The sequence below is a fragment of the Colius striatus genome, chromosome 11 (assembly GCF_028858725.1).
Source record: "Colius striatus isolate bColStr4 chromosome 11, bColStr4.1.hap1, whole genome shotgun sequence".
Taxonomy (NCBI): Eukaryota; Metazoa; Chordata; class Aves; order Coliiformes; family Coliidae; genus Colius; species Colius striatus.
The window spans coordinates 17,861,997-17,875,300 of record NC_084769.1 but is presented as its reverse complement, the minus strand read 5'-3'; the positions used below and the strand labels follow the sequence as shown (position 1 = coordinate 17,875,300).

The 13,304-nt window shown below is 61.9% G+C and overlaps 2 protein-coding genes across 2 annotated transcripts; both read left to right on the top strand.

The window, feature by feature from the left end:
* Nucleotides 1-688: 688 nt before the first annotated feature.
* CRYBA2 (crystallin beta A2) lies at nucleotides 689-2,867 on the top strand. Its single transcript, XM_062004877.1, has 4 exons — nucleotides 689-849; nucleotides 1,214-1,355; nucleotides 2,314-2,456; nucleotides 2,712-2,867. The coding sequence occupies exons 1-4, from the start codon at nucleotides 689-691 to the stop codon at nucleotides 2,857-2,859; spliced, it is 594 nt and encodes a 197-aa protein (XP_061860861.1). The 3' UTR covers nucleotides 2,860-2,867.
* A 3,992-nt stretch (nucleotides 2,868-6,859) lies between these two features.
* On the top strand, nucleotides 6,860-11,999 carry FEV (FEV transcription factor, ETS family member). Its single transcript, XM_062005166.1, has 3 exons — nucleotides 6,860-6,911; nucleotides 7,781-8,110; nucleotides 10,452-11,999. The coding sequence occupies exons 1-3, from the start codon at nucleotides 6,860-6,862 to the stop codon at nucleotides 10,961-10,963; spliced, it is 894 nt and encodes a 297-aa protein (XP_061861150.1). The 3' UTR covers nucleotides 10,964-11,999.
* The last annotated feature ends 1,305 nt before the right edge of the window (nucleotides 12,000-13,304 follow it).

The window sequence follows — 13,304 nt, the reverse complement described above, 5'->3', positions numbered from 1 at the left end:
GGCACTTCGGCGTCCGCCTATAAAGGGCGATGGCAAAAGCCGGTGCCGGCACCGCCACCTTCGCCTCTGTGCCCTGCCGACCAAGTAAGTACCAGGCTGTGACCCCCCCCCCCCCAAGATCCCCCACTTCACAGGCTCTGCCAGGCTCCCTTTGCCCCCCACACCGAGCCCCCTCCCCTCGCCCAAGGCACACTCTGGGGAAGGGCAGGCTGCAGGGTGCTGCGTGGCACAGCGGGGTACCCTGTGCGGGGCAAGAGGGACATTGGCACCCATCTTTGCAAGAGCTGGGCTGCTCTGCCCCAGGGCTGCACCCGCGCCTGTGTCTGAGTCGGGGTCACTGCCAGCCCCCTGCTCCGGGTACGGTGCCATCTCCCCCAGTCCACCCCTGGAGTCATCGCAGGGAGCCCAGGGGCAGGGACACTGAGGCAGCTCCTGGTACATCACAGGGAGAGATGGGACATCGCCAGTGTCCCCTGGGACTTGGAGATCCCCCAGCACCAAGAGACGGGGAATGGGAAGCATCCCCTGTGCCAGCCTGGGAGGGCAAGGGGCCGGTGGCACAGGGTGTGTAAGGGCAGCACTGCCAGCACCCCAGGCCCTGTGGCAAGCAGCGGGGTGGCTGGGGGCTGAGGGGTGGCCACCCACCCAAGGTGACGCGTGGGGCTCTGCCAGCAGCTGACTGACCCGCATGAGCAGCAGCGAAGCCATGGACACCCTGGGGCAGTACAAGATCACAGTGTGGGAGGAGGAGAGCTTCCAGGGCAAGCGCTGCGAGTTCCTCATGGAGTGTCCCAGCATCATGGAGCGCGGCTTCCGCAAGATCCGCTCCATCAAGGTGGAGTCTGGCCCGTAAGTGCCCCGCCAGCCCCGTGGCCCCCGCTGCACCCCACTCCCAGGGGACTGTCAGGGGGTGCTGGGGAGCCAGGACACTCAGGGCCTTCCGCGGCTCATCGCGCGACCTCCCTCCCTGTGTTCCTTGCCTGGTGCCTCGGTTTCCCCATCCGCAAAGCACGGGTCAGAGGCAACGCTATGGCCCTGGGGAGAGGGATCCCACTCTCAAAAGGCACATTTGCTGCTAGCAAGGGCCTCAGCCTCGGCAACAGACCCACATTCTGCTAAAGATGTCCCCTGCGCAGGATGCAGAAGGCAGCCCTGGGCTGAGCCCGGGGGCTGTGCCGCCCGCCCCTGAGGGCTCTCCTCCTCTCGCCTCCAGCTGGGTGGGCTTCGAATACCCTGAGTACCAGGGGCAGCAGTTCATCCTGGAGAAGGGAGACTATCCACGGTGGGAGGCCTGGAGCGGGAACAGTGGCTACCGGACCGAGCACCTCCTCTCCTTCCGGCCCGTCAAGTGCGCGGTAAGTTACGGGCACATCACCTGGGTCGCTCGGGGCTGGCAGAGCCTTCCTCCGGCAGCCCAGCACCGAGGGAGATGAGGGACAGACGGGAGGATGGCTGAGGTGCACAAGGAGGTGCCCGGGGAGGGGGAGTGGCTGTACCCACTGACTCCCGCCTCCCTGCGAGGATCCCACCATGCTCCTTAGTGCTAAAATTTAGCCAGAAACACCGTCCCAGCTCCTTCTGCTTTGTGCATTGAAGAGCCCACCTCACAGACTGGGCTCCCCGGGCCTTGTCCCCTCGCCCGGCTCCCCGGGGATGGGGTAAGCAGAGAGGAGCCGGCCGACCCGTGGGGACGCTGCGGCGCTGCTCCGTTCCGACCCCCTCCCGTCCCGCCGGGGCAGCCGAGCCGTGCCCAGGCAGATGCGGCTCTATCGCTCCATCTGCAGAGACACTGGTGCTCGCAATAGCGGCACGTCTGCGCCTCCGAGAGCGGGGGGTCCCCCCCCAACTTTTAATAATCACCAGGCAGATATGCTTGGGCTTTAATAAAGGGGATGCGATAAGATCACTCCTTACTGGCAGGACTGCTCCTCAGCGCAGATAGATGCGTGTGGGGGCTGGGCACGGGGGACAGTGTCGCATCGCTTGGTGTCCCAGAAATTAACTCCTCGCTGCCCAGCACCCAGCAAAGCCCCACAGAGCCAGGCAGGCCGCTCTCAACAGCCTGCCGTGCCCTCCAACCCTCCTGAAGCCTCGAGGAGCATGAGGATGCTGAGGGCAGGAGCCCGTGTGGGTGCAGATGTGGCCACTGTCACCGTCACTGGCATCAGGACCACAGGGATATGAGAGCAGCATTCCCTGGGGGGTCCCGGTATGGAAGTGCCAGGCTGAAAGGCAGCCCCATGGTCCCAGGTCTCCTACAGTGCCTTGGTGGCAGACCCATCCCCACTGATCCCCAGCTCACTCTCTGTGCAGAACCACAACGACAGCAAAGTCATCCTCTATGAGGCGGAGAACTTCCAGGGGCACAAGTTTGAGCTGAGTGACGACTACCCCTCACTGCAGGCCATGGGCTGGGGCAACAAGGAGGTGGCATCCATCAAAGTGAACGCAGGAGCGTGAGTCCCACCAGAAGGGAGAGAGGTGGTTGGGGGCAAGAGCAGGGGTTTGGTGAGCACCTCCCTCCTCAGGGATGGGGAAGGGGGACCCCAGAAAGGAAGGGTGCTTGCCTGCTTTCTGTCCCTTTCCTCCCAGGGGAAGGAGAGGGATGGGATGGGATGGGATGGGATGGGATGGGATGGGATGGGATGGGATGGGACGGGACGGGAGGGGGGGATTTGTCTCAGGGCTCTGAGCCAGGGGTCTGCCTGCAGGTGGGTGGCATACCAGTACCCGGGATACAGGGGCTACCAGTATGTGCTGGAGCGGGACAGACAGAACGGCGAGTTCAAGAAGTACAATGAATACAGCAGCCAGGCCCACACCAACCAGATCCAATCCATCCGCCGTGTCCAGCACTGAGCAGGGGCAGAGCCACATGCCCCACAGCCCCCAGGCTGCTGTGCAATAGACCTCTATCTGGTAGCAAATAAAGGCATTTGTCAAAAAAACACCCACCTCAAAGGTGCTCCTGCCTCTGCTATGCTCCTGCAGGGGCTCCAGACCCTGGGAACTCCTGTGTGAGGCAGGTTCCTGCCCCAGCCCTGCTGCTCCTCAGCTCTAAGCAGCAGGAAGGGGCTTCCCCTTCCCCAGGTGGCTTTGGACCTGTGGCCACTTCCACTCTGGGCTGAGCTCTCTGCAACCCACCTCTGGTCCGTGAGTAGGGGGAATGCAGAGTAGTTCCTACTGCTGTGATGCTCCACCTGGGGATGTGGGAACCTACTGGGAACTTACTGGCCTTAGTGGGCAAAGAAGGGGCTGGCGTGGGCATCCAGAGGAGCTGTGTCCTGGGTCCTCCTCACAGGCTCAGGGCCAGGGAAGATTGCTACAAAGCCTGTGAACACAAGGTCTCCTCTCTCTGCACTGTGGTTTGGAAGAGAGAGGGGAGTCCCTGCCTGCTGAGGACCTGGGGAGAAGGAGTGGTATCAGGGTCATTTGAGGGGGGACAGACTGCCACAAATGGGGTAACAGCTGGGGACACTGGCTTACAGAGCGGGCATATAGGGGTTGTGGGGGGGTAGAGGGGCAAGGAGGTCCTTGAGGCAGTGTCTCACTGACACGGGGCTCAGCTCACTCAGCACCATTAGGGTCCAGGTCCCTCCACCCCCAGCCTGGCCACGCCAGCACATCCGTGCCAGCATCCGGCTCCAGCTCTGGCTCAGCACACCGGCAACCCCACCCAGCCTCCTCCTCCAACACCCTTTCCCAGCCTCCTCCTCCTCTTCCATCCTTCCCCAGCACCCTGAGCCTCCTGGGGCGCAGACCCCCACTCCCGAGATGCTCCCTGCATCCAGGACATCCCCTCTAAAGCCGTTGGATGGTGGAACACTGCTGGGTGGCTTGGATGCCTGTGCATCCCAGGTGCCCCGTGTTACAATCCCCCCTGGCTTTGGGTCCGTGGGTGCCCCAGAAGGGTGCTGAGAGACTGGGAAGGACCGGGCTGGAGGTGAGTGTGTGCACTCCCTGCGCCCAGGGCTGCACACAGATCTCAGCCCTGGGATTTTTGTGAGTGTGGGCATGCGTGTCAGCCTGTGCACCTTGCACACCCGAGCTTGCACACAATGTGCACACAACCATGCCCCTGACAGCCCTGCTCCCTGCTCCCTGCACCCCAGCGTGTGCCGTGCAAAGGCCCCAGCCCCTTATTCACCCCGATGCCGCAGGGCTGCGGGGTGCCCCCCCAGCCCCCTCCCCCGTCCCCTCCGTGTCCCCGCTGGCCCCACCCCGCCACGGCCCCACGGGCGCAGGCCTCTCCCCCTGCACAAACACATTCCTGCACACCCGGCCGGGCTGCAGCCGCCCCAAGGCCACGTCAGCTCGCCTCTGCTCCCCGTGTCGCCAGCACACAGGTGAAGTTGTCCCGGGCACCTGCGCACAGGGCTGCGATGGGGGCGGGGGGGAGCTGTGGGGCTCACGGTACAATGCGGGGTCTTTACTGCTCTGTCCGGGGAAGGGGCGGGGGAGGGGGGATGGGAACGCTGGGTTGGGGAGGGGGAGGGCAAACTGTTTGCCTGCAGTCAGGGTGACCTGCTTGTTCTGCCAGCTGGGTGCTCCACGTGTCTGCTCATGGCCCTGCAGCCCCACAGACCTGAACCCTCACCTCTCAGATTCTCCATGGACCCAAAGCCCCATCCCCTGGCTCCCTCTCGGACCTGAGCCTCTGTTTCCCGGATTCCTCATGCATCCTGCAGCCCTTCCCCCCACCCCCCTGTCCCGTGGGTCTGACCCAGCTTCCCTATACATTCGGGGGCACATCTCTCAGGTCCCCAACGTTCCCCATGGGCACAATACTCCCTAGCCCCTGAGACCCCACACTCCCTGCCCCTGTAAACCTCAGCCCCCAGGTCACACAAAGCCCCCGGTCCCCTCACACCCCACTGGAAGCCCCCTACACTCACTGGCTGACAAGCCCTCAGCCCAGCCCCCCCACGCCCCAGCCCTCGGCTGTGTAGGTTTGCTGGGGCGGGATCCTGGTCACCGGGGCTGCCAGAGGAGGGTGTTTCGGTGGGTCTGGCCCCCTCCTCACCTCACCCTGCTGTCTCCGGGGCTTGTTTTCCGTTGCCTGCGGTTTGTTGCAGTGACTCAGGCAGCGAAAGCAAGTCTGGGAGGCTGCGGAGCCGCTGCCAGGGGAGCTGCACGGTCGGGGGCGGGGAAGGGGGGTGGGTCGGGGGACTGGGGAGAGGGATGGGGGTTGGGCTGGGCTGGGGGTTGGTTTCCGAATGGGGGTGTGGGGGGGAGCGTGTACCATGGGCTCTGCTCATGTCTCTCCCCACCAGTGTCTGCTCTCTGTCCCCAGTGGAGATGGGCAGCAGGGGTGGAACACCCGGAGCCCAGCTCAGCACCCATGAGATCTCCTGTTTCCTAAACCCTTTGGACACCCTCATCCCCGAGGAGTCACCATCCCTGTTGGGCTGTGGTACCCCGAGGCATCCCTGCTGAGTGGTGCTACCTGCGGGCTGCAGCTGCTTCTTAGGCAGGGCACATCTCAGCTGCAGAATAAATAGTACCCCTGAGCCTGGCACAACCGTATGCTGATTCCCATCGGATTCCCATCGGATTCTCATCTTGCCATGACCACTTTCAAGTCCGGTGTGGGAGCTCATCCTTTTACTAGACATCAGTCAAACACAGCAGAAGAAGCCCCGGGTTGATGGGTGGCACTGGACTCATGGAGCAGAGCTGGTGCCTGCTGCTGGTGTGCTGCCTGGCTGCCTCAAGCAGTAGAGTGACAGCAGAGGGTCAGCTCTTGGCCAAGAGCTCCATGTACATGTCACCCCACAGCTACGTGCAGCAGCTCAAGCTGCAGTGAATGGGGTCTCAATATGCCTTTTCAGAACCAAGATCACCCCAAAACCCTTCCTTTTTACAAGTAAGTTGGATTGGGGCTTTTTTTCTGTATTGTTTTCCCAGCTTCAAAACACCCAGGGCTGCCCAGGATAAGCTGGTGGAGATGGGGCCGGGGAGGTCTGGTTGGGTGTTGGGTGTCACACAGCTTCAACAGCACCTAATAAAGATGGGCAAGGGATCAGGACATGGCTGGAGATCCCAGGATGGTCACAGGTTTAACAGTCCCTGAGGAAGGGACTGTCTAGACTGTGCCAGAGAGGTGGCAGAGCTGTGGCACATCCTTGTGCCATCAAGTACTGGACATGCCCTGGAGCTCTGAGCACCGCAAAAGGACCTCAGCATTGGGGTCCTAGAGCTGGAAGGATGTGGTGAGGACACAACTGACACATCCCAGAGCTCCGGGAGCCGCAAGGAGACCCCAGGACTGTGCTGGGGAAGGGGCAGGCAGGGTGGGTGACTGGGGGTGGGGGGGACATGGATGGCGATGGGAGGATGCCGATGCCACGTAGTGAGATGCAGAGGGTCCGGGCGATGCTGGTGGCATGGGAGTGTGGGTCGGGGAGAAGGATGGGGGTGGTGGTAGCCGGGCCTGGGCCGTCTCCAGGCAGGGTCCGAGCCCCGCTCCGCGCTGGGATGGCAGAGCTGTGTTTGCGAAGAGTTAAGGAGGCGGAAGAGGCAGGAAGCGGCCCGAGCCGCTCTCCATAGAAACCCGCGGCCGTGATTAAAGTCTGATGTGGGCCCGATAGCGGGGGGGGGGGCCGGGGGGGGCGAGGGAGGGGGGCAGCGCCCGCTTTAATTACAGCGGAGGAAATTGCTGGAGCCGGGGCCCCGAGCCCCTGCGAGTTGCCTGGAAACTCCCCCCCCCCCCCGCCTCCCCCGGCCCCTGCCCGTCCCCTGCCCGTCCCGCTGCCATTTATTCGCCATCAGCTGCTCCCTGATAAAGTGGAATAATAATAATAATAATAGGGGCAGGAATATTAAAACATGCAGCCCGCGGGCCGCCCCCACAGCTGCCATGAGACACGGCGCCGGAGCGGTGCCACTGCTGCTCAACATGTACCTGCCAGGTACGGGCGGACCCCGGGCTGCTGCCCCGCCGCAGCGCCGTGCCCCGCACAGCCCCCGGCCCCCGCCCCCTGCCCCGCCGCTGCCCGGGGCCCTCCTCTGCCCCGTCTCCCTCCAGCGCCCACCCTGCCTTCCCCTCTCCCTCCGTCTGTTCTCCCTTCCTGCCTTCCAGCCCTCCAACCACCCCTTCCTCCTTCCTTCCAGCTGTCTTTGCACCCTTCCATGTCCGTACACCCGTCATCTCTTCCTTCATCTCCCCACTGTTCCTCTGTCCTTCCATCTCTCCATCCACCCTTCTGTCCTTCCATCCCATCCTTCCCCTGTGCTTCCATCCGTCCTCTCACCCCACCTACTTGTCTCTCCATTCCACTTTTTCCTCTTCCTCTACGGGCCATCCCATCTACCCTCCATCCCTTCCATTAGCCCATTCTTCCACCACCATCTTACCCAGTACCTTCCTTCTATCCACCCACCTCTTGCCCTTCCTTCGCTCCTTCTTCTTATCCTTCCCTCTTTCTTCTTATTCTTCTTTCCTTCTTCTTACCCTTCTTTCCTTCTTCTTATCCCTTCCACCTACGTCTTATCCTTCCCTCTTTCTTCTTGTCCTCTCTTCTTATCCTTCCTTTTTTTTATCCTTCTCTTCTTATTATCCTTCCCTCCATCTACCCATCCTCGATTCTGTCCTTCCACGCACCCACTCATCCATTTCTCCTTCCTTCCTGCCTTCCTCCACCCATCCGTCTCTCTGTCTCTCCTTACCCCGTCCCTTCTGCTCCCCAAACACCCACTCTAGCCCTTTCTTCCACCTGCCGCTCCTGCCTCCCATCCTTCCACCTCACCTGCCTCGTCTCCCTCTCCCGCTGCCCCGCAGCTCTCTCCCTCTCTCCTCCCTACCCCAGCCCGCGGGATTTTCTATTCCTATTTAAGAGCTTCTCCGGCTCGGTCGGAAATCGGATTTCCTTTTTCCTGGACGCGTTTCCTGGCTTGGCGGCGGCGGCGGGGCAGGCGAGGGGGAGCGGCCGGGGGCTGCGGGGAGGCTGCCCGCGGGTGGGCGCCGGGGGGTTGCGGTTCCACCTGGCTCCAGCTTCCCCCTCCACCCCCTCCCGCGCCCCTTTTTCCCCCCTAGATCCAGTCGGGGAAACTTTGTTCAAAGACGGGAAGAACCAGGCGTGGGGGTCTCTCAGCCCCGGCGTGCAGAAAGGTAAGAGCATCGCTGCCCCTTCCTCGGCACCGGCCCTGCTCCCCCCGGCCCGCCCGAGAAGGGACCCCCCTCCGGGGCCCGCGCATCCTCCCCCGCCCCGCAGCCGTCGAGGAGCGTTTTCCGTCCGTGAGCTGGACACTGCCCACACAGGACACAGCCGCCGCGCAGCCTCGCACCGGAGGGGTGTGTGGGGTCCCAGCTCGGGTTTCCCCCACGCTCCGGGGACATCCGACGGGGAGGGAGCTGCCAGCCCGCCCCGAAGCTGGAGGGGGCTAACACGGGCTCAGGGGACCCGTTCCTGGGAGCTGGGGAATGAGGTGAGATACCACCCGGGAGGAAGCTGCAGATGAGGGGCTGGGGCTCGGTCAGGGCATGGGAGATGATGGATCTCCGGGGGCCGGAGCCATCCGCCCCGCGGAAAGCCGTCCAGGCTGCCGGGAACCGGCCGAGGGCTGTCCGGGGAACAGCCCGGAGCCTGCTGGGCAGCGCAACAGCATCGGGCAGCCGCGGCGCCAGCGCCGTGGCCTTCGGGCCGTGTGGCTCACCTGGCTGGCAAGGAGACGGGGCTTGGGATGTGCTCCGAGCAGGAAAATGGGAGCCTTGGGGAGGGAGGGCCAAAGCTAAAACTGGAGTGGGGGGCCTTTTACCTCTGCTCTGCATACTCTGCTCCAGCCGTACTCTGCGCACTGCACTGTGAGGAGAAGGACCCTTTTGGATCCCTGGAGGTTTCCTCAGGGAGCTGCTGGGTGCTGCAGCACAGCACCCTGCGGCGGGCAGGATTGAGCCCTGCCACCCCACCCACCTGCATCCCCCCCAGCTCCCTGCCCTCCTTTGCTTGAGGTGAGGCAGCCCATGGATGGCGGATAGTAGGAGCCCAAGGTGGGGGCTGCAGGGGTAGAGAAGAGGCAAGGGCTGCAGATGGTACCCTAGGGAGGAGAGATCCCCCACTTTGGTCCTAGGATAAGGGATTTGGAAACACAATACCTTGCAAAGATGTGGGCTTGTCTGCCTCAATCAGGATGTCTGAGTGGAGTTTGGTGGAATGGCGATGAATGGTGAAGGGCTCTTCCTTGCTCCTTCCAGAGCAGGAATTGAGGTCACTAGATGAAATAGGCAGGTGCAAAACAAGCAGAACAGGGTGGTTCTTTGTGGGAAGTGTGGCTGAGCTGTGGGACTGCCTGCTGCAGCAGATGTGAGTGCTAAACCTCTGTAGAGATCCAAACACCATTAGACAAAACAGCAGCAGAAAAGCAGAGAGGAGGATGAAATGCAAAGGCATGTCCTTGCCATGGGAAGAGCCCGTGTTGCAAGGATCAGGGTCAAAAGCAGGGATGTGAAGGGGACGGTGTTGGGAGTAGGGATGTGCAGGGGATGGGGTTGAGAGCAGGGCAGGGGAGTTGAGCTGCTCAGGGGAGGGGGGTGTCTAGGTAAGTGCAGGACTGCTCTGCAGGGTGGCTGGGTCCCAGACACAGGACTGTTCATCACCCTGAGGTCCAGGGACTCTCTTGTCACCTTTGGCCAGATTCTGTGGAGCCTGTCCGTGTGCCCCACCATGGGCACAGCCAGGTGTGCTGGGCTCCCATGTGTGCACAGCCTGGCACAGGGCTGTTTTGGGCACCCACCAAAGGTGCTGCTCAGTGCAAGCTGTGGTCATGGCTCAGAGAGGACAGTTTTCCTCTGGAAATACAGAACACAGGTGCCTGATTCAAAGCCACAAGGAAGCCCTACGCTGTCCTGGTCTCTCCTTCCCCTATACCTGCCTGTGCCTGACAGAGGTGCAGATCAGAGCAGTGTTGCACTCTGACTTCAGCTCACCATGGAGGCATCTATGCAGCGCACAGTGCCCCTAGAGATGGGCAAGGGCTGTGCTGTGACACCAGCCCGTTTCCAAGCAGAGGTGGGAGTGGGGAATATTGGTGCTGGGATAGATCTGAGTGCTGCCAAGATACCTCCTTGGGGCTGCGGGGGGAAAGAACCAGGCGTAAAGCAAATGAGTATTTGTCTTTATTGGGGAGTAAATGAGGGTGAGAGGCAGGTGGGGACCCTGGATCCAAACCCACTGCAGCCTGCATAGGCTGCACTCCTACCCCTGCTCAGAAGTGCAGGTCTGTCCTCTCCTCCTCTCAGCTGGGGGGCAGGATGGGGTAAGGATATTGCAAAGAAGGCAAGACCTCGTTACTACTGTCTGTGTCTCTAGAGAGAAGATGCAATGAGATGCATCTGAAAGCTGGGTCCTGGGAGGCTGTAACATAGCAGGGGGTTGAAGAGCCCAGGGCATGTCCCACCCCACTCCCTGTGCCCTGAGCGGGAGCTTTAACATCTCTGGGGCCTGGCCTTGCAGGCAGCGGGCAGATCCAGCTGTGGCAGTTCCTGCTGGAGCTGCTCTCGGACCGGGCCAACCTCAACTGCATCGCCTGGGAAGGCACCAACGGGGAGTTCAAGCTGATCGACCCCGACGAGGTGGCGCGGCGTTGGGGCGAGCGGAAGAGCAAACCCAACATGAACTACGACAAGCTGAGCCGGGCGCTGCGCTACTACTATGACAAGAACATCATGACCAAGGTGCACGGCAAGCGCTACGCCTACAAGTTCGACTTCCACGGGCTGGCGCAGGTGTGCCAGCCCACCACCCCTGAGCACGCCCTCTACAAATTTCAGGGCAACCTGGCCCCACTGCCCTTCTCAGGCATCTCCAAACTCAACCTCATGACGTCCAGCGTGACACCGGCCGGCTTCTCCTACTGGCCCGGCTCCAGCCCGTCCCTCTACCCTGGGCACGGGCTCCAGCCCTCTGCGCCGTTCAGCGCCATGGCAGCCTCCCACCTCAACAACATGAACAACCATTACCATTAGAGGCTAAGCTGGGGAGCTCAGCAGGGAGGGATTTGGGGGGGGTGGGATCGTGCCCTGCTCTCCGTTTGCCCACTTAGAGCTGGAAAGTGGTGGCGAGGGGCAGAGGGTGCTTGCAGGGTAGCTGAGTTGGTTCCCGTCTAAATTTAGGGTGAGGAGGGATCCCTGATCCTGACAGCATGGATGTGGATGTCTAAAGCAGGGTGTGAATGGAAGGAAAAACCACAGTCTCGCCTCCTGGCAGGGACCATGCAGCCCCTTTCCTTTGCAACATGCCACCCACCCCACAAATGTCCTTAGCTCTGCCCGCAGCCTGTGCCTGCCCTCCCCTCTCCCTGCAGAGAGGCAGCAGGGCCTGAGGCCCCAGGGCATCTGTGTGAGGGTCTCACTGGGCATGGAAAGGGGACCCTCCTTGCTGCCCCTTGGTCTCCCACCTTTGTCTTCAAAGCCTTCCTTTCCTCCAGCCCTCCTGCATCTCCTGCTGTTGGTGGCTTCTTCCAGACCTCAGGAGAAGCCTTAGAGCAGAGAATAGATGCCCTTCATGGGTTAACTCCTGCTCAGGGCAGGGTTCAGGGGCTGGAGGTGCCAAGGGCAAGTGTGAGAGATACTGTGAACCCTCAGGGCAAGGCCAGAGCCCGGAGGCAGCACAGCTTGGCCCCTCTCCTCAGTGCCTGAGGACCATGCCACAGAGCAGGATGGTTCCCAACACCCTGCACACAGGCCGCTTCCACGTTTAATGCTCCAGTTTTATTGTGGCTTTAGCCCCCCACATGCAGGGCTTGGTGGGATACACTCCATGGGTGGGGATGACCCCAGAGACAAGGCTGGGTGGGAGGTGGAGCAGGAGAAGGGATGACAGCAGGACTGGGAGCCCCAGGCACCAAGGGGCAGCCCTGGGTCTCTCCTCCCAGGGCCAAGGAGGTGCCCCCATCCTCCGGAGCAGGACTTTGTCCCAGTGGATGCAGAAGAGCTGGGCATGCTGGGCTGTGCACTGGCTGGGGGAGGGATTGGTCTTCAATAAAACAGAGAGGTGCTGTGACCTGTGTACTCTTGTGTGTGCAGAGGGTTGGCCAGAAGGGAAGGCCCCTAGCAAATCCCCTTCCCATCCAAGTCAGAGTACCTGCGGGGCTGGGGTGGGGAGGATGAGGCCACTCTGCTGCATCACCTTTTCTCCAGGCATCATCTCTGGCTCTTACAGTCCCCAAGAGATAGGACAGAGCTGGAAACCTCTGGGCTTCTTCAGACACGCCTCCAAGGAAACCACATACCCTGTTTCCAGGCTGGCAAGGGGATGAGAAAGCAAAGAGGAGATACGTTGGCCTGGCGGGATGTCTGCCACCCTGCCATCATCCAGGGGAATATGGGATGCCAGGAGCCAGATCTCTCGTGACCCCCAGAGCCCTGTGCAACCAGCTCAGGGCAGAGCACTGGGCCCAGAATGGCCTGATCTTGCAGTGGGTGTCCCTGCAGGGCTGTGCTGTGCCAGGAGCAGGGGGTGCCCAAGACATGGGGCCAGGCTCACAGGTGACATTGATGCAGGGGTGAGCAGGGAAGCACTGCTTGCCCAGCTTCAGGAACAAGACCATGGATCCACTGGTGCCCATGGTGGCTGGTGTGTGCTCAGGTGCTGCCCTCTGCCTCCCCCCCCTTGGGGCCGTGCTCCCCATCCCACCTCAGTCAGAGGTGCAGGGTGCCAGGGCTGGGGGCCAAGCTTGGGTCCAGTTGTGTGGGGGGGTGTCATGCAATTATCCAGCCCATGGAGGGGGCACCTGCTATCCCCTCTCCCTGCCCCCCTCACATGAGAGCAGCCCCCAGGTCAAGGGGGATCCATGCTAACTCTCTGCATCCCTCCAGAGTCTGGTCACTGTCATGGCCTTGGTGGCATGTGCTCAGACACGCCCTCACTGCCCTAATCAGCTTAAAGGAGGGGGATCTGATGTCAGTGTCTTCTCTGGGGAGGGCTCAGGCTGCAGAGGTGCAGGGGGAGCTGATGGTGCCAGCAGGGAGCCCATGTGTGGGGAAGGAGCTGTAGAGATTGGTGGTTCCTTCCCAAGGAGGGGTCCCTCCCTCCAGGATCCCCGAGCATTGCACAGCCTGCTCCCAAGGACAGCAGGAGGTGAAGTGGTGAGGAAAGGGGCAGTTACCCCCATGCAACCAGCACTCTGCCAAGCTGGAGACAGCCTTCTGCCCCAAGCTTGGCATTGCAAGGGCAAAGCGGGGGATCTGGCTACAGCTGGGTCCCTCAGCACTGAGGCAGGGAGCTGTGCTCCCACTGGGGAGCCTGCTTCGGGGCTTAGGTAACTGCATGACGCAGGACACTACACAGATTAAGGGATGTGGGTCA

Bases quoted from the DNA above. Each gene is read 5' to 3' on its own strand.
- CRYBA2 (XM_062004877.1), top strand. From the start codon at position 689: ATGAGCAGCAGCGAAGCCATGGACACCCTGGGGCAGTACAAGATCACA. The intron at 850-1,213 runs GTAAGTGCCCCG...TCTCGCCTCCAG, and splicing joins ATCAAGGTGGAGTCTGGCCC to CTGGGTGGGCTTCGAATACC. The intron at 2,457-2,711 runs GTGAGTCCCACC...GTCTGCCTGCAG, and splicing joins ATCAAAGTGAACGCAGGAGC to GTGGGTGGCATACCAGTACC.
- FEV (XM_062005166.1), top strand. From the start codon at position 6,860: ATGAGACACGGCGCCGGAGCGGTGCCACTGCTGCTCAACATGTACCTG. The intron at 6,912-7,780 runs GTACGGGCGGAC...GCTGCCCCGCAG, and splicing joins GCTCAACATGTACCTGCCAG to CTCTCTCCCTCTCTCCTCCC. The intron at 8,111-10,451 runs GTAAGAGCATCG...CTGGCCTTGCAG, and splicing joins CAGCCCCGGCGTGCAGAAAG to GCAGCGGGCAGATCCAGCTG.